A 22,687-nucleotide genomic window follows, 5' to 3' on the forward strand; every position below is an offset into this window, starting at 1 on the left:
CAAGTCCTTTCAGAACCTTGCCTCAGCTCACCTCTCTCATCGTCTCCCTCAGACAAATGGCTCCCATGGATTGTGTGACATTACTCCAGTGTTCATGTCATCCCCTCTACCTGGAGTACACTTCTACCTGAATGCTTGTGACATGTGGCTGCTTCTGTGGAAGGCTTGGCTCACCAGCTAGGACTGTCTTCTGCCCTGGTGTTCCTTTGTGTGTGTGTGTGTGTGTGTGTGTGTGTGTGTGGTACTGGGGATCGAACTGAGGTCCTTGCGCTTGCGAGGCAGGCCACCGAACCGCTGAGCTAAATCCCCAGCCCTGCCCTGGTGTTCCTTTTATCTTTGTGCATTACAGTGGCCTTGTATTGCTAGGTCGTGACCTGCTCGAGGTCAGGGAATGATCAGTTGTACAGAATTTGGCAAGTATCTTCCTCAAATGTTTGAAGGATTTAGGTGTTGAAATCTTTCTTTTACGGTACATGGTTTAAGTTGTGGAATTGGTGAAACCTAACTTCTTTCCTTGAACTGCATTGAAGGGGGACTAATTCCAAAGGAGATTTTTCTGTCTGTGGCCTTTATTGGTTTATTTTCAGTGCTGTGTTGTTTGCAAACTTTTTGGGTGGTCTGTATTTGCGTAAGTCAGAATTGACTGTTATGGAAAATGGGAGAGGAGAAGGACATTTGCTAAATACCAGTTCTGTCAGCAAGGCACTGTCCTAGCTTCTAAGATCTTAGAAGTTATCCTTGTTCAACCTCCTCCTTTTGCAGGTGAAATCTGAGAACAGAAAGCATAAGACACTTCAGATAAGAAGCAGAACTAGAAGAAGAACCCGAATCTCTGATTTTAAACCTGGTGTTCTTACTCCCTTTGATTCAAATAAGATAAAGTCCCAACAGACCCAGAGAACCTGCTATAGTCAGCTCTAAAGGAAAAGAGTTATTCATTTTTGAAACACCTCTCTGTAATGTATGTCAGTTGGCCTAGCACTTACACATATATTGCATCATTCACTCCTATCCTTTTCACAGATGAAGCAATAGATTTAGAGGAGTTCAGTGACCTCCAGTATCTGTGTAACTCCAGTCTACACAGTATGGTCACAATCCCACACTGCCTTTCCAGAATGACACTGCAGAAGCCAGAGTTGGATCCGCAACCATTACCTCCATGTGAAAGTCCCTTTCTAGTATTTCTTAGGAAATGTATGTTTTTAATTCAGAAGCTCTAGAAAAATCAGTTGAGGAAATGAAGAAAAGTATCATAATTATTCTGTGAGTACTAAAGCTTATTAGTATAGAAACATTACCAGTTTGAAAAAACAAATCACCTTCACCAAGCTAAAAATAAGAGCACAAAACACTTAACATGCTGAGTTAGAAAACTAGACAGGAGCACTTAAGAGAGATGATCGCCATCTAATTAGATCTGCTTTAGGTTGTTGCCATGTCAAAAGTGTATGCATCTGGCCCTGTCTGCTGCTATCTGTGTAGATAATTTTATATGCCACATAATATACTTTATATAGATCCTGTGAGTGGTATTCCAAGGAATAAACTTTGGAAGCAAAATAAATTCTTTTTTGGTTTTGTTTTATTTGTTTTTTGAGACAGGGTCTCACTGTGTAGTTGAGACTGACCTGGAGCTCACTAGGTAGCCCAGGCTGGTCTCGAACTCAGTGATCCTCCTGCCTCAGCCTCCCGAGTGCTGGGATTACAGGTGTGCACCACCACGCCTGGCGCAGAATAAATTCTTAAGGTGGCAATTTGGACACCAGGTTGGTTTTATGAGCTGTTAGCCGTTGTAGGATATTCAAATACCACATTACTATTTGAATACATCCAGTAGATGTTTCTTGGTATTTTCTAGTCTTTTAAATTTTCTCTGCAGTAAATACTACTAATCTTAATATATCTTTTTTATTAAAATATTTTCAGATATCTATAATGATGAAGTATAAGGAATAAAGTACCTTAAGAATGAGTTTGGGGAATTTCTGAGAATTCTAATATCTTGTTCCAAAACCCCAAAGGTAAATGCTTGCTGTGAATTTGCAAGTGCTGGTCCAGATCACAGAGGAGGCCAGGTGGTCACAGGCTTTAGGAGGCTTGAGTGTTGTTCACGGTAGACCAGAACTTGGGCTACAACTGAGGTCTTTCAACACCTAGCACAAGTCATTTCTTTCATTCCACCTATTTCAGCCAAAGGAATGAATAATCCTCCCATCCCAGCTGCCATTGTGGTTTTATGCCAAAGGAGACTAAAAGGTTGAAGCAGCAGGAGTGGTAGTTAATGCAGATGTTTAAAGGCACCTCTTATTAACACAACTAGACCCTCCAGTGGGGATTAATAGGCTACATTTCACCCCTGGAACTATTAGAATTCAACTAATCTCATGGCTTTCACCTTTCTATACAACTGGCCTATTCTTTACCCCTTTAATCTGTGTTTCTCTCCAAACTACCCTAAACTTACAGGCTTAAAGTAATAATCAGTAAGGTGTGAAGTTTCCCTCCCAACATGTGGGGAGCCAGGTGCTGCTGGGATGGTCAGTGTTACAGGTTATGACCAGCACAGCCAGGTTGTACCATAGAACTGGTTCACGTTTCTAGAACTGTCTGGGTGTAGTGAGCCAAGTTTGTAGTGCCTGTATTTTACACATTTTAATGGGGTCTATTTCTGAGTTCATTTCCCATCTTTCCTGCTCCTCAGTTAATCCATGCCCCCCCCATGGGTCAGGGACTCAAGTAAAGTTTCCAAGTATTGTCTCTGGCAATAAGGACAGAAATATTGTTGAATGTTGTAGGCAGGAGTGGAGGGGTGGCCAGAGGACAGAGTCCAGCCCTCCCCCTAAGCTTAACCTACGCAAAGCCACAGCAGAAACCAGAGCCAGTTCCTTCTGCTGTCCAACAGCTGCTATCAGGAAAACAGGATTTTTCAAAGGGAATTTTTACATTGTAAACCAGACACATCAATTATAACTTTAATATAACAAATGTTATTAAAAGCAGCAATTCAAAACCATGATCTTTTAGAAGGTGCACAGGGTTATAAGGTCAGTTGGCAGTAATGCAGCTATTATCTGGTATGAAGGAAACACTGGGGTAGGGGTCAGGTGACCTTGTTAGGCCTTGTGCTGTCTTCCCAAGTGGGCCCCCTTCAGGGCCAGAGTCTCCCTGGAGCCCAAGTAGGGAAGGTGCTGAAACAGGCCCCACACATCTGGCTTTCTCAGGAGTCTGAAAGCAGGCCTGTGAGCTTGCTGTGCTCTGAGGCCAGCAGGAAGCCACAGATTGGATCCCAGCTCCTCTTCCACCTGGCCCCAGTTGGGGGGGCTCAGGGACAGCAGCTGTGGGGCTGAGATCTGGGTCCAGCGCCTACTTGTCCCTGCCTGGGCTGTGCCGAGGAAGCAGAGGAAAGTAAGCAGGCTGTGCTCGAGAGGCAAGATCCCTTTGAAAGGCACTGTAGGAGTTCAGGTTTAAGGCAGAGGCTGTCTAATCTATGTCAGAGACCCCCGACTGCTCACAGGCAGGCAGCAGGGTGGTTCTGGTAATGGAAAAACAAGCTTCTCAGGCCTGCTGTCCTGCTGCTGCTTCTCTTCTACCTCCTTTCGCCTTCCAGCTGGTGATCTGCAAAAACCAGCCAAGCTGGAGGCCACAGCAGCAGTTGGCAAGGCTAGTACCAGTCTGGTGCCCCTGTCCTCCAGCCCTAATCAAGGCACTTCTTTCCATTTTCCAATCAAGTGAGTCAGTTTCTAATATCTCCGGAAGCAGCAAAAACAATGGCCCCACCCCTCCCCCCACTTTTGCTTTCCCTTGAGATGGGGCCTGATGCTGATGTCTTCTGCAGCAGACACCCAGCTCTTTACTCCCCAGGTCCTGGGTCCCAGTGTCTCCGCCACATGGGTTTTCCCAGAGATGTCCCCCAACCCTTCCAAGAGGAAGTGGCAGAAAGGGAGGGAGAGAAGCTCCACTTTCAGACATTCTCCCTTGGGTTCCAGGGAGGACTGCTGTCCAGGGGTCAGGTGCGAAGGACTCTAGTGGAGGGACAGATGTGCATGTGGAGGATGTGTAAACACACCCAAAAGGGGTGAGAAGTGCAGGGATGGAGCCTCAGGGACAAAAAAGATCGGGCCTAAGGAGAAAGGGTTACAGAGCCAAGGGGACGCAAATTCGGAGGAACTAGTGAAGAGTTTGAGGGGTGTGGAGTGTGTAGAGACACTGAAAGAGAGCCAGCAAGACCTCAGACCCAGGCACAGGGCTGATGGGCCCAGGTAAGCCCGAGAACAATGGCACAGCAGCAGTGCAGGCTTTGGCCTTGGCCTGGTGAGCAGGCAGGGGGGCCTTTGGCCAGGCACTTGCATCTCGGTCCTGCCTCCCTCCCCAGCCCCTGCCTGGGGAATATGAGATCCTATGGCTTCTGCTGTCCCTCCTTTGGTTTTCAGGGCTCCTGGCATCCACCCAAGGGGCGCTCAGTAAGGGGTGGTCCCTTCCCATTCCACTAGGTACTGAACCTTGCCCTCTGGCGTGACCCTCCGTGCCAACACCTGGTACTTCTCCCCACAGGCCAACCTCCCAGCCGCGCCAAAGTAGTTGGTGATTGAGGACTTGAGGTGGGACAGAGACGAGTCGTCCTCACTGATGCTCTCAAATGTATGGCTGTCGATGCCTTCATCGGGCCGCTCGGGGCCAGAAGCCCCCTCGGCACTGCTGTCCGAAGGGCAGCGTCCACCCAGCTCAGCCGCCCGCCGCTTGGCCCGCAGGGGCATGTACGCTTTGGCTGCCAGCTTCCTCTTGCGGCTGCCAACTGTCCGTCTATATCAGGCAGGGGAAGAGCAAGACGATGGGAATGAGATGGAACAACTAATGGTTTCCTGCCCTGAGCAATCTTCTAGGTTCCAGGAACAGTGTCAGATCCTGGGCATGGATTTATCTCACTGCATCCTCATGATAATCCTGTAAGGGAGGGGGTGAATTGAGGCTGCAGAGAAGTGAACAGCTGGGGAGTGGCAGAGCCAGAAGTCAACCTAGGTAGTCTGACTCTAGAAAGCTTTTGTTTTTTTGATACCAGGGATCAAACCTGGGTCCCTGTGCTTGCAAGGCAGGTGGTGGAACCACTGAGCTAAATCCCCGGCCCCTAGGTAGTCTGACTCTAAAGTGTGTGCTCTTTGTATCTGGGGTCCAGGACTGTACAAGTGTGGGTAAGTTCCTGCCATTTTCTGTGCCTCTTGACACAGTACAGTAGAGAGGCCCTATTAGGCTGCCCTGTCCCTCACCTGGACTTCTTTGGAGCTAGTTGGTGTATACAAGTAGGGATAGAGGTAGGGCTTATGAAGTAAAGACTCTCGTGTCATACAGGCAGAGGTATTAAAGAAATGGGCACACGAGGCAAAGTACACATTCACAAATACTTAGAAGTCAAGACCTGAAGCATTAGTGAGAACCAAAGAAACAGGAAGAAAGACATTAAAATACAGGGCTAGGGGTATAGCTCAGTGGTAGATTGCTTGCGTAGCATGCACGAAGCCCTGTGTTCAATCGCCAACACTGAAAAACGACAGAATTATGGAGAAAATAGAAAAAGACACCTAGACTGAGGTGTTTGGAGGCGAAGAGATACTTCCAGACATGCCTCTATTGGCATTACACTTTTAGTTCTACTTTTGCAATGCCCTTGTATACCCTTAAATGCATTACACTTTTAATTCCACTTTTGCAGTGGCGTTACGTATCCTAAAATACAGTTAGACACACCTGAGTGCAGAAGAAATCCTTGTGCTTTGCAGCACCACCCTCCTGATGGTGTTACAATTAGCTGTTGCCAGAGACTGTATCTGGGATTTCTGTCCTCCTTCCCAGACTGAACTTTACGAGAAGCCATCCTCACCTCCACCCAAATAAATGGCTCTTTCCCTTAGACAGATATGAAGGAAACACAGATACCAGATTCAGACAGCCAAGGACCAGGGGCAGGGGACCCTGCAGGCTGAGAGGCACAGACTTGCAAACCATGGCATGCAAAGGCCAAGAACCCTAGAATGAAACAGTCTTAGGCCAAAACACTCCAGAATTGAAATCAGCCAGAGGAGTCTCTGCACATTCTGCAGCTCACAAAGAGCATTCCAAAGGGATGGAGCCTGAACGCCTATCCTAAGCCTCCACCTATCCTAAGCCCTGGTCATTGGAATCAGAGCAGCCCAGGGCCAGGTTCTCACAATGGCAGAGGGTGAGGTCCACCAGCCGAGTCTCATGCACAGAATGAGCCTCACAGGTTGCAGCAGTATGGGGGGCGGGGGCAGCAGTACTTGCAGAACCTGAAGGATAGACCCCAGGAGCTCACCTGGAGTCATAGGAGAGGCTGGTGGAGGCGGAGCCGGAGGTACTGGCGGCATCGGTGGAGTCCACATCTGAGAAGAAGGTCTGGCCTGAGCTGGCACTGAGAGGGGAGAAAACATGAACCTGACATTAGCCAGGCCCAGCAAGGTCCTGCCAGTTTGGCTCTTGGGGCTCCTTAGGACATCAGGCCTCTTTCTGTCCCTCTAATATGTATCCTTCATCCCAGCAGAGGCCACCAGCTGAGCTTCCCACCATCACACTTACCTGTTCTACTCGTCCAGCTTTGGAAGTCTACGAGCTGAGAAAGCCTTCCCTGCCCACTGTCCCCTAGTGGTGATGGAGGCACTGGTGACAATACTTAAACGAGCCCTAAGACACCCAAGTGACACTTTACAGATCAAGAGTTTCCGTTTTAGTATCTTATTTGGAGAAAACATGAGGAGGCTCAGAGGAGCTGGGGAATTTAACTAAAGTCACATAACACTGGTAGGCAGGGTCTGGAGAATTCAGATCTGTCTAAATCTAAGCCTCTCCTTATTCCATAGTCTCCAGAAAGCACTGAATGAGCTTCAGTGACATTGGAAACAAGATGATAAAAGGAACAGTTCCTCCTCTGAGGTGCTGCGGGCAGACACAGGAAGGGTCCGGTACAGCTAGGAGGGCAGCAGAGGCCACCTGGAGGAAGCAGGCTCCTGAGTTTCTGAATGGGGTACAGCAGGGCACAGAGCATTTTAGACAGAGAGCAACATGAGCAAAGATGAGAGGAATCAAACTGCATCAGGAGGGTGGAGTAACCACAGGGATTTCAGTCTGCTGTGTGAGGCAGAGAGTGCCTGAAGTGACAGCTGCTCTGGGAAGCAGGAACGCTCTAGTGTTAAAAGAGCCTATAACTGGGGGTTCCAGAAGAACCCCAAAGGAGGCCCCACTTTCAGAGTGCCCACTGCTGGGGGGTGGAGTGAGCCGCCCTGTCAGTTCCTTCCCAGTCTCCAGAGCAGCCTTTTCTGTTGGGCCCCTCACCGCTACCTTTTTAAACTCTGAATTTCGTCCAGCGTGAAGTCGAATATGCTGGCCAGATGGTGGTTGGTGCTCCAGGCCGAAGTAAAGTCACTCTGTGGACACAGGAAAGAGAAGGATGTGTCAGCCCGTGTCAAATCTGCCTCCCCCACATACCCTCTCCCCGGCTGAGGGCCACACAAGCTGTCCACTGTCCTGCCAGGGCTCCTGAGGTTAAGACCTGTCCACTCCTCTTTATTCCATGTCCTGACCAAAGAGCCAAGTCAGCCAGTTCTAGTCCTGGCACTGTCCCCAGCCCACTTTGATCTCTCTGGGCCTCAGCTACCCCAACTGCAAAATGGGGACAATAACCCCTTCCCTGCTTCACACTTAGAGGTGTCAGGAAGCACAATGGAGTTAAATACTGATCATAAAAGTGCCTTGTAAACTGTAAAGTGTGAGGGAGAGGAGCATGGTTAATATTACTGTTCACAGGGGGGGCTTCATTAAGAATTCGGAAGACGTGCCCTGAGGTTCTGGTTCTAGGCTGGGCTTGGCTTCTGCCTTGATGTGTGACTGCAGGAAAGTCACTGCCCCACCCTTCCCTCAGTTTCCCCACCTGCTCACTACGAGCTGAGAAAGCCTTCCCTGCCCACTGTCCCCTAGTGGTGATGGAGGCACTGGTGACAATACTTAAACGAGCCCTAAGACACCCAAGTGACACTTTACAGATCAAGAGTTTCCGTTTTAGTATCTTATTTGGAGAAAACATGAGGAGGCTCAGAGGAGCTGGGGAATTTAACTAAAGTCACATAACACTGGTAGGCAGGGTCTGGAGAATTCAGATCTGTCTAAATCTAAGCCTCTCCTTATTCCATAGTCTCCAGAAAGCACTGAATGAGCTTCAGTGACATTGGAAACAAGATGATAAAAGGAACAGTTCCTCCTCTGAGGTGCTGCGGGCAGACACAGGAAGGGTCCGGTACAGCTAGGAGGGCAGCAGAGGCCACCTGGAGGAAGCAGGCTCCTGAGTTTCTGAATGGGGTACAGCAGGGCACAGAGCATTTTAGACAGAGAGCAACATGAGCAAAGATGAGAGGAATCAAACTGCATCAGGAGGGTGGAGTAACCACAGGGATTTCAGTCTGCTGTGTGAGGCAGAGAGTGCCTGAAGTGACAGCTGCTCTGGGAAGCAGGAACGCTCTAGTGTTAAAAGAGCCTATAACTGGGGGTTCCAGAAGAACCCCAAAGGAGGCCCCACTTTCAGAGTGCCCACTGCTGGGGGGTGGAGTGAGCCACCCTGTCAGTTCCTTCCCAGTCTCCAGAGCAGCCTTTTCTGTTGGGCCCCTCACCGCTACCTTTTTAAACTCTGAATTTCGTCCAGCGTGAAGTCGAATATGCTGGCCAGATGGTGGTTGGTGCTCCAGGCCGAAGTAAAGTCACTCTGTGGACACAGGAAAGAGAAGGATGTGTCAGCCCGTGTCAAATCTGCCTCCCCCACATACCCTCTCCCCGGCTGAGGGCCACACAAGCTGTCCACTGTCCTGCCAGGGCTCCTGAGGTTAAGACCTGTCCACTCCTCTTTATTCCATGTCCTGACCAAAGAGCCAAGTCAGCCAGTTCTAGTCCTGGCACTGTCCCCAGCCCACTTTGATCTCTCTGGGCCTCAGCTACCCCAACTGCAAAATGGGGACAATAACCCCTTCCCTGCTTCACACTTAGAGGTGTCAGGAAGCACAATGGAGTTAAATACTGATCATAAAAGTGCCTTGTAAACTGTAAAGTGTGAGGGAGAGGAGCATGGTTAATATTACTGTTCACAGGGGGGGCTTCATTAAGAATTCGGAAGACGTGCCCTGAGGTTCTGGTTCTAGGCTGGGCTTGGCTTCTGCCTTGATGTGTGACTGCAGGAAAGTCACTGCCCCACCCTTCCCTCAGTTTCCCCACCTGCTCAGCAGGGCCAAGGATTTTTTTTTTTTTCCTGGTACTAGGGATTGAACTCAGGATCTTGCCTTTGCAAGGCAGGTGTGGTGCCACTGAGCTAATCCCCAGCCCTAGGATATTACATGGCCCTGTCTGGGTTCTCAGGAGATCTTAGAGAGATGAGGGAGTGGTCTCAGGCGTGCTCGGCTTTTCTGTGTGTCACTGTGATAGGAACCGAGACAGTCCCCTGGGCCTTGGGGACTTTGCTGTCTGTGAAGGAATCCCTAATGTGTGCTGACCCTGCGTGTAGAGTGGAGAGTAAGAAAACAAGAAACTAACACTGGGAATAGCATCTTCCAGCAAAAACTTTGACCTTTTTCTTCTATAAACTCGCCTTTTCTGCTGCTGGAATTCGTGAGGCAACAAACTGTGGAGACAGAAAAGGGAGAGGATGGCCCAGTCAGAGCCTGAGGGCCAGAGGGTGGCCCAGCGGGAGGAGCCGCACCAGCGGTGGGAGTGGGGATGGGCTCAGAAGGATGGCACTGGGCAGCACCTCCCCAGGCAGCCTGGGGAGGGAGGCACAGGAAGTCCTAGCGGGGCTGCTGTTGAGTGGAAAAAGAAAAGGTACTCCTCAGTTGTGTGTGTCCCGACACCCAGGAAGCTCAGCCAGGAGGCTGAGGGTGCTTCGGCTCACTCAGATGTCCCCTTCTCTGCCCGGTCCTAGTGCAGCAGGCTAGGTCACTGATCTGGCTTCCCCTGAGTGAGGTATAGGGGCGGTGGTGGAGGAGTCTGGGGGCCACTAACTTGCCCTCTCAGGGTGCCTGCAGCTTGGGACTAGCTGGATGCCGCCAGACCGCATGGGGCCCACTTCGTGGCCCATCTGCTGGGTGTGGGAGCTGGGAGCAGAGAACCCGAGTCTGGCTGCAGCCCTGGCCCAAGGTCCCCAAGCACTGACCCAGGCTTGCTCTTTCCTCTCTTACGCAGCTCAGAGGAGGCACTGTTCTCACTTGGTACCAGGCCTTTGTCAGGTAGCAGCTTCCCCGGAGGGTTGGGTGGGACGCGGATGCGCAGGCGGAAAATGCACTTTTTCTTCTTGATCTCCTTGCCACAGAGGAACCTGGGGGTAGACGAGGAGGGAAGGCCCTGAGGTCAGTCAGTCTATCCTTGTGGGGAGCTTGGGTGCAAGTGTTAGACAAGCCTCTTGGCTCCCTTGAACCCTGAGCTAATCAGAGTGGCCTTAGGGGACACTGATTCCTTCAAGCCCGAATGAGGGAGTCTCAGCCAAGAATGTGGCTGATTGACTCCTCCAAGTGTGTGGTTCCTGCTGCTCCTCTCATCCCTTTTGCCTCAACCAGCGCCAAGGCTGCCTCCTACAGGAAGGGCTTCCTCAGCTCACAGTGGAACTCCTGGTGTCCAGCCACATTCCATCTCATTCTGTTCTCTGATCTCCTTCAAAACCAGAGAGGCATCGCCAGGTACTTCCTCTTCCTTTCAACACTAGCTGAGCAGCCTTGAGGCTGTAGACATGGCTCAGACCCAGGTCTGCCCTCAGGGGCCTGTCCACTGCGAGGCCAGGGGCTACATACTGAGGAGTGGGCTGTGCAGGGCCCCCAACCAGGAGAAGTAGAAGCAGGTCATTTCACTAAAGGTGTTTGGGACACTTTCACAGAAGTGTGTCTTACTCCCCATCGTGGCTCAGACCTGTACAGGGTCGACACAGAGCAGCAGCTCAGTGAGTTATCCTTGATGGAACAGATGGTTAAATGGGATAGAAGAACATCACAGGCAGAGGGAAGAGCGCCAGCCAAGGCACTGGGTGAGGAGCCAAGGGCATAGAGGCTGGCACACAAGCAAAAGGGACAATGATAAAGACATAGGCAGTGCCTGCTCATAAAAAGACCTTGAATACCCAAATATTCCTTGACTACACCTTGAATAGCCAAGGCATTTCCTGTGGTGCTTGTGGGGAGGGCTGTGGGTTCTGAAAGCTCTGAAGGGGAAGACATGGGCTGGGGGATGGGTTAGGAGGTTGCGGCCCACCCGAGAGATGGTGATTTGACCGCTCAGTGCCTGACCCAGGACCTAGGTGGCTTGAGCAGGAGGGATTCTCAGTGCAGGACTCAGAGCTCCCATATGGACCTGAGCTCAGTACCCAGATGAATCAGGATGCTGGGGTGCTTGGCAAAGGAAGAACTCTGATTCTCTTTGCTCCCCAGACCCTAGAGAAAGGGAAGGAAGGATTCAGTCAAAGAGAAGGCAAGGAAGACAGGCAGGGAGCAAAGCTTGGGTGAAGGCTGTGAGTAGGAAAAGACTGCAGGTCCTCCTGTCAGAGGGTGAGGCATCCTCTCCATCCCTGCACGCACCGGCTTTTGTAGCTGTTGAGAGCGTTGAGGAGATGTGGTCCTCGATCTGTCACAGGGGTGCTGGTGAGCTAAGGGAGAACAGGCCAGCAGGCCAGTCAGACACTGCCTGTGGAATCTGAAGAGGCCCCACACTTCCCTTCGCCTGCCCCTCCTGAAGTTCCTGAGTCCTCCAGGTGAGGACCACTGACCTATTTCGTGATCTCAGACAAATCTTTTTACTTCTCTGAACCCATTTCCCAATGTGTAAATGGCGAGGTAAATTCTCGGCCTAAATTTTTCAAGAGCTTTAACAACATTCATAACTTTCAACCAGGAATGGTTCTCCACGAGGTCTATGCATTTGGGGAGGCTAAGGCAGGACTGAAAGTTAAGTCCCACTTGGGCAACTTAGTGAGACTTTGTCTCAAAGTAAAAAGTGAGAGCTGGCAGTGTAGCTCAGTGGTGGAGTGCGCCTGGGTTTGATCTCTTCTACAGCAACAACAGCAACAAAGATACACAGTAATGTGGGACACAACACAAAACTTTGGTAACAAAAACTTTACAGAATTGTTTACTGTGCTGGACAAATAGAGGGGGAAAGGAACTATACTCAATAGTAAGGAAACCAGTAAACTGGTGGAAATTGATATAGCCATTAAAATGTTTACAAAGGTTCTTTAATATAGGAAAATATGTAATGTCAGTTGAAAAAAATGACTCAAAATTATACTGCTGTATCATATAAACAAAAAATATGCATGGAAGGAAAGGTACCTATACAATATTTCTAGTTATCTCTAGGTAGTGTGGCACAAGAATATGGATTTTAGGTCCATTTCCTAATGCTTTTTGCCAATTTAAATTTTTTTTAATAGGAACATGTATGAATTTTTTATAAATCAGAAAAAAAGTTATTTAAAAAATACTGTCAATTTAAAGGCTTTATAATAGGTAAATGAAGATGTTATGTAAAATTTCTGCCAAGCATAAAGGTTACTTTTTTCTTTATTCCTGTCTCATCAAAGAAAGTTTGGGACAGTGGAGATGCCTGGCTCTGTATGCAGCAAAGTTGATTCTGAAGGTGGCAGTGGGGCTCAAGGGACGCATCCCATGGTGGAAGTGGTTAGAAAGGTCCTGGCTCCAGCTCTAGCCTGGCCCCAGCCCAAGAGCTGACTACCAGCAACTTGCTCTCCAGCTGACATCCTCAGAGTCTCTGTTACCTCACTGCTGGATCTGAGGTGCCCTGGCCTCTGGAGAACACTGTTCAGAACAGGATCAGCAGGGGGCAGGCCCACTCCACACTCCATCCTAGACAGGGAATCTGAAGAGGTTCAGACGCCACAATAAAAAAAACCCCTGCTTTGCCCAGATTTGACCAATGGCCTAGATCCCAGGGGCTGAGTTGGTGAGGCTACAACTGCCCACGGTCAACATTTGGGTCAGAGGCTTGAACGAAGGGTGCAGCAGCTCAAGGGAGACACCTAGACCCTATCCCTGCACTGTGAGGGCCTGCACAGACTTCCCTGGCTCCTGCCACTCACATCTGCCACCCTGCATACCTTGCCAAGCTGTAGGAGCTCCCAGTGGTGATTGACAAAGGCCAGAATCTCCTCAAAGTCAAAGTACTTCTTCTTGCTCTGCACTCCCAGGTTATAGAGGGCCAGGTGAACCACATCCACCCTAGGCCAGAGGGCAAGGAAGATGGGCCGGGTGAGCAACAGGGCAAACTGGAGAGAGGAGGACTGGGAAAATGGGAAAGGACAGAGGCGGGTTTGAACCAAGCCCCACCCTCTCACCATCGCAGGGGGAGCCTCTCGATGTACTCTGGGCCCTGGTTACACACGGAGCAAAAGAACAGGTAGAACCTGTGGGAGGCAGAAAGGGGCCTGTAGTGGGAGGTGCTCGGAACCCTACCCTAGGCCAGCCCCTCACCCCTCACCCGCATTCCCACAGTCAGCATTCTCATTCTGGTGGCCTCTGGGGCTGGGGGTGGATAAGGACAGGGCAGCACAGGGACCAAAGAATATGCCCTTACTTCTAACCCCCTTCCCCCAAATACTGCCCTGGAGTGCAGCTGAGTTCACAGAGAGCGAGCTGAGCTAGGTCAGCTGCAGTGGTCACCCTCTTCGACACACACAATTACAACACAAGACAACAACCAAAAACATGTAGTAACTGGTTTGACGTGTATAACGTCTCCCATTAGCATAGTCCCATTGGTTAGAAATCATCCATTTCCCCAGTGGCTCCTACAATTCTGGGCAGAGCTGGGGCAGGGACTGTGTCAGTCACTCCTTCTTCCCGACCACTGAAGAGATGGACTTGGGAAGGGTGGCATTTGCCTAAGGTACCCCACAAACCAATGGCAATTAGGGACGCAGTCTAGCACACTGTATTGCAGAGCTGGGGCCTTATTTACCCTGAGCTGCTTCCTGTACACAGCTATGGGTTAACATAACTGCCCCCCACCTTGTGTGGAGCCTGGCAGGCAATCTGCAGCTGTTTGCTTCTGCCATCCCTCCTGTCCCATTGTCACCTGACCCTCGAGGCCCAGCTGGACCCAGTTAGCACTTACCGGTCTCCAAACATCATAGGCTCATTGAGGCACTGTGTGCAGGCCTCATGGAACCACTGCCTACACCGGTAACATTGCAGCATCCGCAGGTACCATCTGGAGAGGCAGAAGAAGCAGTCAGCTAGGCATGAGGCTCATAAACAAAGATGCACCCTCCACCAGAAGAGAGGGAAGAGAACTGCCTGTTGTCGAATGCTTAGGCTAGTCCAGGGCATGTCCAGGGAGCTAGACACATGCCACCTCATTGGATGAAACCAAAAAGGTGAACCACTGTCCCCATAGTACAGATGAGTCAGGGGTTAAAATGGCTAGCTCAAGGTCACTCAGCAAGTGGAGGATGGCGATTCAAACCCCAGTCTCCCCAACTTCAATGCCCATGTTCTTCCTGCCATGGCACATTGGAGCCCCCTCTTTGGGCGGTGCCCCCAATACTGCTTCCCAAACATTACTGACAAGGACAGGTTTGCCAGAGATACTTCATGGAAGCATGATGGCTTCCTGTAAGCCACCTGGGGGCAGGCCTATGTCTGGTTTTACTCTCCTGTTACTGTATCTGTCCTTAAATGGCCATTCAACAATTAGTCATTGATTATGAACAAAGAGCAAAAACGTCTTCCATTAACAAAAGTTAATGCCTTTTTACTCTTTGCAGGGTGTGGTACAGGTTAACATGCAGATTCCTTGGTCCACTTCACAACAGTTCAATTTGTGGGGTAGCCTCTAGGAGATGCCTTTGTAAAACCCATTAAACAGTGAGAAGCACTGCCTCAGTGCAGTAAAGGTTTCTGTAAGCATCGTCCATCTGTTATCCATTAGGCCTTCCAACACTCTGGGAAGTTCATGGGCAATTAAGGTAACTAAAAGCCCACTTAAGAGATGCAACAGTTTAAGTGCTTTTTCTGAGTTACCCAGATGAGTTGTAAGCATAGCCTTCAGACCTTTAGTTCCTGTCATAAGGACTGTAGTCTGAGATTCTGGACTTAGGGGGTCCTGCAGGCCGTTTCCTGAAGGCAAAGACAGTACCTCTTACGTCTGCAGTTGCTTTCGCAATGCCTGGCACAGTAAGCCAGAACAAACAAGCTCAACTGTTGGTGGCTTCATGGAGGCCCAGGTCGATTGGGAAGATCAGTCATGCTCTGGCCCCACAGCAGGGCAAGAATTCCCTCCCGAGGATTCCCAGGATAGGGCCCCTGCTTGCACTTCTCTAGGGAAAAGGGTCTCCCCAGTTCTGTTGGCTCTGCCTGTGAAAAGGCAATTGTAACTGCCATGCAGCAAGAGCATCACCAGCAGCAGCTCATGTTTTTTAAGTGATTACCAAGGACCAGGCACTCTGTGAGCCGTTATATGAATTATCAGCTCACAACCAACACATGAGGTAAAAACAGTAAGAGGATTGAAGCCGGGGGGTTGCAATGAGCCAGGATTCTGGACATCTTGGATGGATTTGGCCCGAGTGTGAGGCCTAGGCACTTCGCTACTCTTCAATACTCCTCCCTTTCTTTTCCATGGGGCTCCAAGAAAATACCTCTGCTCTCTCCCCTCTACCCACTCCGGGTCCCCGCTGCAGGGCAAGTGCTTCGATGCCACAAGGAGCCAGGTCCTCGGACCACAATCTTCAGGTTCTCACCTTGGGTCTTCTTCCCTGCCGTCCCACAAAGCTTTACCTTCAGGCCCCACTCTTCAAGGTCTCTTGGCGACTCTCCCGGCTCTCCAACCTGCTCCACCTCTCTGGGGACCCTTCTCCTGCTAGCCTACCCGCTGGGCCCACCGAGGCTATGACACCACGCCCGCCCCTCAGCCTTACTCTCCAGGTCCCCCGCAATAGCAGTAGCATTGCTGCTGGTTGGTGCGGTGAGGCGAATCCCAGTCAAGCTCCTCAGGCTGGTAGGACAACACCATCTTCACAGCCTGCAGAGTCCTGGCAATGGCTCCCTTCTTCAGCGCGCCACCTTTCTGCGGGGAGACGAGGGCCCGAGTCACCTGCTGGCCCCAGTTGGGCCACACAAGTCACCGCATGGCTACTAAGGAAAATGCTGCCCAGGGCTTGGAGGATGTACAGATATTCCAAGGTAATCAGGAACAAAAGGCACTTTTTCTCATCAATTCCAAGTTCAACCTCTATCCCGGAAAGATCTCCATTAATGATGTTTTAACAGTAATAAGCATGGAAGGGAACAATCACCAATGTACATGGAGTGTGGTATTTACGGGCAAAGCACCATTAACTGGGTCCTCCTACTCCTGATTCCATATCCACGTCCACTTTACAGTTGAGGAAACAGGCTCAGAGAGGCTCTGGAACCTAACCAAGGACATAACAGTGGTCAGAGGAAGGGCGCCATCTGTCTGCGAAGCCCCAGTAGGGCTCTTGTGCTTGGAGCTTATCGTTTGTGATCAGCAGTCAGGCCGGAGCCTAGAAGGCCTTCTGGGCTCCCCACGGAAGATACAGGAAAGGAAGGAGGGCTCACCCGCACAGCCAGTGCGAAGATGCAGCGTCGGCAGAACCAGGGTGTGAGCAGGGGCCGGTCGGCACTGCCTGCTGTGGGGATGTGGCACTGCTGGTGGTAACCTACGGCAGAGGAGCGGGTGTGAGTGCCCGAGAGGAAGCAGTGGCCAAAGGCCAGATGGCCCAAAAGCAGCAAGGCTGGGAGGGCTGTGGAAGTCCTAGGAGGAGCTCTGCCCTGCAGCTGCCAGGGGACTGGCTGGTGATGCCCATTCAGCCAAGCAGGTATCCAGGATGGGGATTAAGACAGCATTGGCCAGTGAGCAGAGCACCAAGGTCTGGCTTCAGCACCTGCACCCCTTCCTTTCCACCCATCCTGTCTACCTGGGAGGGCCCTAAACTGTGCACCCCGTTGTACTTTCTCAGCTTTCCCCAAGGTCATCTCCCTGGGTCCTCATTCACAGACTGGCTCCCTTTCACCCTGGTGCTCAGGGAGAAACAGGAAGGCAGTTGACGCCGCAGCAGTGTGGAGTGGTGCCCATCGGAGGCCAGTGCAGCAGGGACCCACAGGTCAGGGCCTTCTCAGTGCTCTGCTCAGCCACTCACCCAGGCCACACTTCCCACAAATGAGGATCTCATTCAGCGGCCCTGATGTTTTCCCCAGGCAGATGTTACACTTGGGCTCCTCCCCTGGAACGCCAGCTGAAAAAGAGGTCCTTTTGGGTCAGGTCCAGCTCACAGGAATTAGAAGAGTTAAAATTAGCTCAAGGGCTAAGGCTCCACTCCACACTGGACCTCACAGGCCACCTCACTGAGTCTGCCCAGCCCTTCTAAGGGGCCTGCTATAATTATCCCATTCTAAAGATGGGGAAACTGAGGTTCGAGGAGGATAAGTCCCTTGCTTAGCTAGTAAGTAGGAGAGGTGGGATTTAAACCTACGGCTGTTTGACTTCAAATCCTTTGTTCTTTTGATCACATCATGTATCTCCTCCTGCATACTTCATTTTGTTAAACATTTTTATGTTAGATAACATTTATTATGGGATAATGTTATAATGATAATCACTGTTTTCATCAACAATTATTACTCCCAGTCAATCTTGTTTTGACTACAATCCAACCCATTTTGATTACAATCATTTTTCCATAAACATTTAGGTTGTATCTTTAAAAGGTCAGGACTCTTTAAAACAAGAGAGCCTTTATTGCATCTAAATATCAATAAATTCAGTCAGTGCTCACATTTCTGTCTCTCAAAAAAAAAAATCATGATTTTTGTTATTTTGAATCAAGATCTAAATAAAGTCCACATGTGGTGACCAGTTGATATGCTTTTAGGATTGCTTTTCATCTACTGATTCCCTATCACTTTCATTTTTTTATTGAAAAATAAATGCTTTTATGTCTGTAAGAGTTGTGTGAATACATTTCAATGTGTGCTTCTGTCTTATTTAACATGCAGGCTGAATGTTTTGTAAAGGCAGAAACGATGTCATATTATTCTGTATCCCTTGGACTTCATTTGGAATATGGCCTGTAATAGGTGTTCAAGACCTATTTGTTGAACAACTTGCCAAGCAAGGACCTTGCCTCCTATTCTTGAATGTGTTCCAAGATAGTGGTGCCACTGTTGGTCTCATTGGCTTACTGAAGCGATGAATCATAACCCCAGAGTCCCCAACCTGTGCTCTTATCTTACGAGAGGGCCACCATGGTGCCCAGGAGGAGCAGGCATCCAGCCAGGGACTGAACAGTAGCTATGGTATCTCCACAGTGCCTGGCATGCAGTGGGCTTCCTATACAAGCCCTGCTAAGGTGAACTATATTTCTTTGCCATCTGGGTGTTTGAGCTTTCAGGAAGAGGGTAACTAGGACAGGAGACCCTTGTGGATTTGGGAGAAGGAATAAGTATTCCCTGGCCACAAGTTCTTCGAGGTGGCACTATTTGAAAGATCCACCAACTAGCTGGGATCTGAGGTCTCCAGCTGGCAGATTTCTTAGAATCCCCTTTTACTGTAACATGTTCCTTTGTTTTTTTGTTTTTGGTTTTTTTTTTTTTTGGTACTAGGGATCAAACTTGGGTCCTTGTGCTTGTGAGGCAGGCAGCGGAACCACTAAGCCAAATCCCTGGCCTCGTACTGTAATGTTCTTTAAAAACTGCTTCGCTGTAACTCAGGAGCACTGGGATATGCATTTTACATGGATTATTTGATTTAATCTCTTTAATCACTCTGATGCCAGGAGTTTTCATTACCTCCTTTCAGAGGAAGAAACTGAAACTCAGGTGACATTACTTGCCCAAGGCTGTGCAGCTAGTAATGGGCAAAGCTAGAACTTGACCCAAGGTCTGACCCTAAAACCTGCTCTTCCTCCCAAAGGGCTGCATTCGTTCTCCTGTTAAGGATAAATGGCAAACAGTTTTCTTCTCTCTTGCCAACTCCGACTGGTAGTGGTTGCTTGGAACTCTATGTTAAAAAATGAGAGTCATTGGGCTGGGGATTTAGCTCAGTGGTGCCATGCCTGCCTCGCAAGCACAGGGCCTAAATTCAATCCCTGGTATCCCCCCAAAAAAGAGTCATGGCTGACTACTGACATCTGTCAGGTGCTTGGGAGAGAGAACGGCAGCAACCAAGCCCTAGATTTGCTCCCTTTCCATCCTGAAAGCAGGTCCAGCCCTACCAGGAATGTCCATCTTCATGCTGCTTGACTGAGCCATCTGTTTTCTTAGTCTTCCTCCATCCCCAACTCCTTACCCTGGGGACAAAGCTGCTCACTAGCTTTCTCCACTTGCTGAGGTGACATTCTGATTGCTGGGGGTCCTCCTCATTCTCATTCCCTGCAGACCCAGAACTTTGAGCATCAGGAGACAGAGACCAGCAAAGAAACAGGCCTAAGACCCAGTCCCAGGGCTCTCCACAGTTCCCCAAACATTTTCCCATCTGCCCTGCCTCTCTCATGAAGCCTGAGCACTGAAGGTGAGGACAGGTGTCACACGTCTGGTAATCTGATTGTCATCTCTGGGGGTGGGGGCGGCAGTATGAGGTTCCTGGACCAGGACAGAGGACAGATGTCAAGAATAAGAGACAGAAGGAGAGAGGGAAACACTGAAGGTAGTGGCAGAGAGAGGACAGGGGAGGGCAGGAGTATCCTAAATGTCAGGAATACTCACCATGTTGTATGTCCTTCCACAGGACCCAGTATTTTGAATTATCTTCAAAAGTCACAAGGCAGCTTTGCTTAGAACTGCTCACCTGGAGCACAGAGAGGAACAACGTGAGAGAGTAGCTGGGGAAGAGCCCAAGTAGAGCATGTTCTCCCTCCGTTTTTGTTTCCTTGTGCTTCAGAAAGCAGGGCGAAGCTAGAAGAGGAAGAAGTTAGCAGCTCTGTGCTCCTAGCCCTGGAGCTGACAGCCAGGGGCTGGAGGACAACTTGGCAGAGTCAGAGGCAGACTAACAGGCCACATGGTTGCCTATGCTCCTCTCCAGCCTGGTTCTGTTTGCTTTGTGGGTTCTCAGAGCACCCTTCTAAAGAGCTGGCCGGATGATGTTGGTCCTAGGGACGGTGCTGGAAAAACCAGGTTCTGGCTCCTTCTACCATCAGCTTCTGGGAATGAGGGACATTAGGGGAACTCTTGGGGAATCTCCCTTCACTAGTCTGAAGACCAGATGGGATGAACAGAGAGATGCTGAGCCTGGGAAGAGGAGCCAGAAAGAAAAGCCTTACCCTCTTGATCTTCCCAAGGTAATACAGTCCATCTGTCCACCGGCACAGCACATACTGGCCCTCTGTCAGCTTGGACATCAGGTCTCTGAAGTTGTTCTTGGCCTTAGCCAAGGCCCCCTTGTTGGGGAGGTGGCTGGTGGCACCATAGGAGTCCCGAGTCCCTGAATCCAGAGCTCGATTCTCCATCAGCTTCCGCTGACACTTGAAGAGAAAGAGAACAGAGTTTTTTACTTCTTGCTTCCCTGCTCCTGAAAGTCCATCAGGGGAAGAAAAAATACTACCATTTCTATCACCAATGCTATGTGCCAGGCACGTATATTATTTCACTCAATCCTGACAACCCCATGGGAGGGAGACATTATGACTCCCATTTTGCAGATGGGGGAATGGGTGTGGCAAGGAGAAGTGGCTGATGGGCCAGAGTCAGAGACCTGGTTCATAATCAGCCAAGTTGATCCTAAATCCTGATTGCTCACCCCTAAACTCTGCTGCTTCTAATGAGAATAATAAACGTGAACCAACGCAGAGCAGAGGCCCCATCAGGGATGCCTGAACCCTAACTCTGTCCCAAGAGGCTGAGGTTTTCTCCCTTAGCCAAATGCGCTCCATGTTTTCTGGGTTGACCGCAATCACCATCCACCCCTAGGAGGGAAAACTCCTGAGTGGCTTGTGAATTAGTATAAACTTGGCCATCTGTATCTTTTGTGATCCCCTTTTGTGTTTTCAGTTATGGAATGATTTCATGGACACCAATTCTGGGGCATTTAAAGCTGCTCATCCTGTTACCCAAATGCACGTTTGCTCTAAGCAACACCGCCAAACCCATCAGCCTTCCCATGCCTGTTAGACGCGCTGCTGCCCTTTGCCTTCTTTCCCTGTGTAGGCTGCTACCATAGTCCCCGGGAGCCCCAGGCACCTGAGACTTCTCCAGCGAGTGAGCTGTCACAGCTGGCCAACCTTCAGCACAGTGACCTCTGCTCTGTGCCTTTTCCATCCTCCTGCCCTGGTATGGACTCAGGCCTCTTTTGCTTGGGCTATTCATTCATCCACCCCTTCAATACTTGTTTTCCTGAGCCTGGTGCAGAATTTCACCACCACCGCCCAAGCCAGTCCAGCTTTCCTGCCTTTCCTCCAGACTCTTCCAGGAACCTTATGGCCTTATTACTGTTCCACATCTGTACTCCTCCCCAGTCTGGGCTCACCTGGATCCATGCATTCTTACACTCCTGGCTTTTCCCTGCAGCCAAACAGCCTTGCTCTTGGTTCCCTGCACCTCTTAATCTGGTCCCCTCCCTCTCCGTGGCACTGGGCCCCTGCTGTCATGGCTATCTGTCCATCGGGAGGGTCCCATCCATGTTTGCATGGGGGTTTGTGTGTTTGTGTGTGTGCACTCCTGCGAGATTGTGTAAGAGGATTCCACAGCAGTGCATATGTAAATGAATATGTGAAACTTAAATATGTTTGGGGTCCTTGGGTGGGCAGGACACTGTCAGGGTCGTGGCTTCCCAGGGAAGGGTGGCCACGTGTCCCCCCCCCCTCCAGTTCCTCTCTCTTCTCCAGGGCAGAGAGCACCAGCTCTGGACAGGGGATGCAATAGGAAATCCTGTCTTCTCCCCCACCTGGCTCCCTGGGAGCTGCGAGGTCCCAGTCCGCCTGGCTCGCATGCAGCAGGTTCACAAACTGACACTTCCTCCCCCGCTGCGCCTTTGGGAGCCAGCCCGTTCGCCGCACCTCCCTTGACGCGCGGGGGCCTCCGTGGCGGCCCCCACCCCCGCCCCCATCCTCCTGGATTGGCCCCCGCGGGCCGTGATTGGCTGATTCAAACACATCTGCAAAGAAATGCCTGTTTGCGGCTTCCCGTCGCCGTCCAGTTCAAATCCGCGGCACCCGGCGCGCGGGGCGCGGGGCCGGGCGGGGGCAGGAAGCGAGGATGATTCATGCGCCAGGGCCTCTCCCAGGGCGGCCGTTGGCTTTTAAAAAAGTGCTCGGGAGGGGGGTAAAAAGCTTGCAGAAGTGCCCCCTTCGGGCTCCAGCGCTCCTCTCCTCAGTCGCTCCGACGCCCAACCTCCCCCGTCCCAGCCCGCCGCAGCCTGACTTCGGACGTGAGCAAAATCCCAAACGGCCTGTCTGTCCTCCCTCCCAGCCGCTCCACAGGGAAAAGAATGGCTGAGTGCAAGGGAGAGCGACCTGTCACCCACGCGTCCTCAGGGTTGGGAACCCCCATAGGGTTCCTGCTGCTCTGAGGGCACCGATCGCCCCAGTCCCCGAGGCGCGCGGCCCGCAGGACTCCAACCCCCCAGGGCGCTCGTCCCTCCAGAGTTCAGCGGGGTTGCGGAAAGGGGGGCGCGTGCAGGGAGAAGCGAG

The 22,687-nt window shown here is 50.6% G+C and overlaps 1 protein-coding gene across 2 annotated transcripts in view; it reads right to left on the reverse strand.

Moving 5' to 3' along the window:
- Nucleotides 1–1,950: 1,950 nt before the first annotated feature.
- Phf19 (PHD finger protein 19) overlaps nt 1,951–22,687 on the reverse strand; it is a 22,300-nt gene continuing 1,563 nt past the window's right edge. Inside the window, exons 1-15 of one of the 2 annotated variants that reach the window (XM_033759094.1) lie at nt 21,943–22,021; nt 20,324–20,524; nt 19,770–19,851; nt 17,207–17,302; nt 16,626–16,726; nt 15,962–16,110; nt 14,158–14,253; nt 13,379–13,447; nt 13,142–13,262; nt 11,604–11,671; nt 10,196–10,357; nt 9,580–9,667; nt 8,676–8,761; nt 6,329–6,424; nt 1,951–4,803 (exon numbers count right to left, since the gene is read on the reverse strand). In XM_033759094.1, the coding sequence (XP_033614985.1) occupies nt 4,461–4,803; nt 6,329–6,424; nt 8,676–8,761; nt 9,580–9,667; nt 10,196–10,357; nt 11,604–11,671; nt 13,142–13,262; nt 13,379–13,447; nt 14,158–14,253; nt 15,962–16,110; nt 16,626–16,726; nt 17,207–17,302; nt 19,770–19,851; nt 20,324–20,524; nt 21,943–21,987 (1,803 nt within the window). In that variant the 5' untranslated portion in view covers nt 21,988–22,021 and the 3' untranslated portion in view covers nt 1,951–4,460. Of the gene's footprint in view, nt 4,804–6,328; nt 6,425–8,675; nt 8,762–9,579; nt 9,668–10,195; nt 10,358–11,603; nt 11,672–13,141; nt 13,263–13,378; nt 13,448–14,157; nt 14,254–15,961; nt 16,111–16,625; nt 16,727–17,206; nt 17,303–19,769; nt 19,852–20,323; nt 20,525–21,942; nt 22,022–22,687 lie in introns of those variants that run through there. The other variant, XM_010602932.3, reaches the window with a different exon arrangement.

Source organism: Fukomys damarensis, unplaced genomic scaffold, assembly GCF_012274545.1.
Source record: "Fukomys damarensis isolate Sample0158 unplaced genomic scaffold, DMR_v1.0_HiC HiC_scaffold_36, whole genome shotgun sequence".
Taxonomy (NCBI): domain Eukaryota; kingdom Metazoa; phylum Chordata; class Mammalia; order Rodentia; family Bathyergidae; genus Fukomys; species Fukomys damarensis.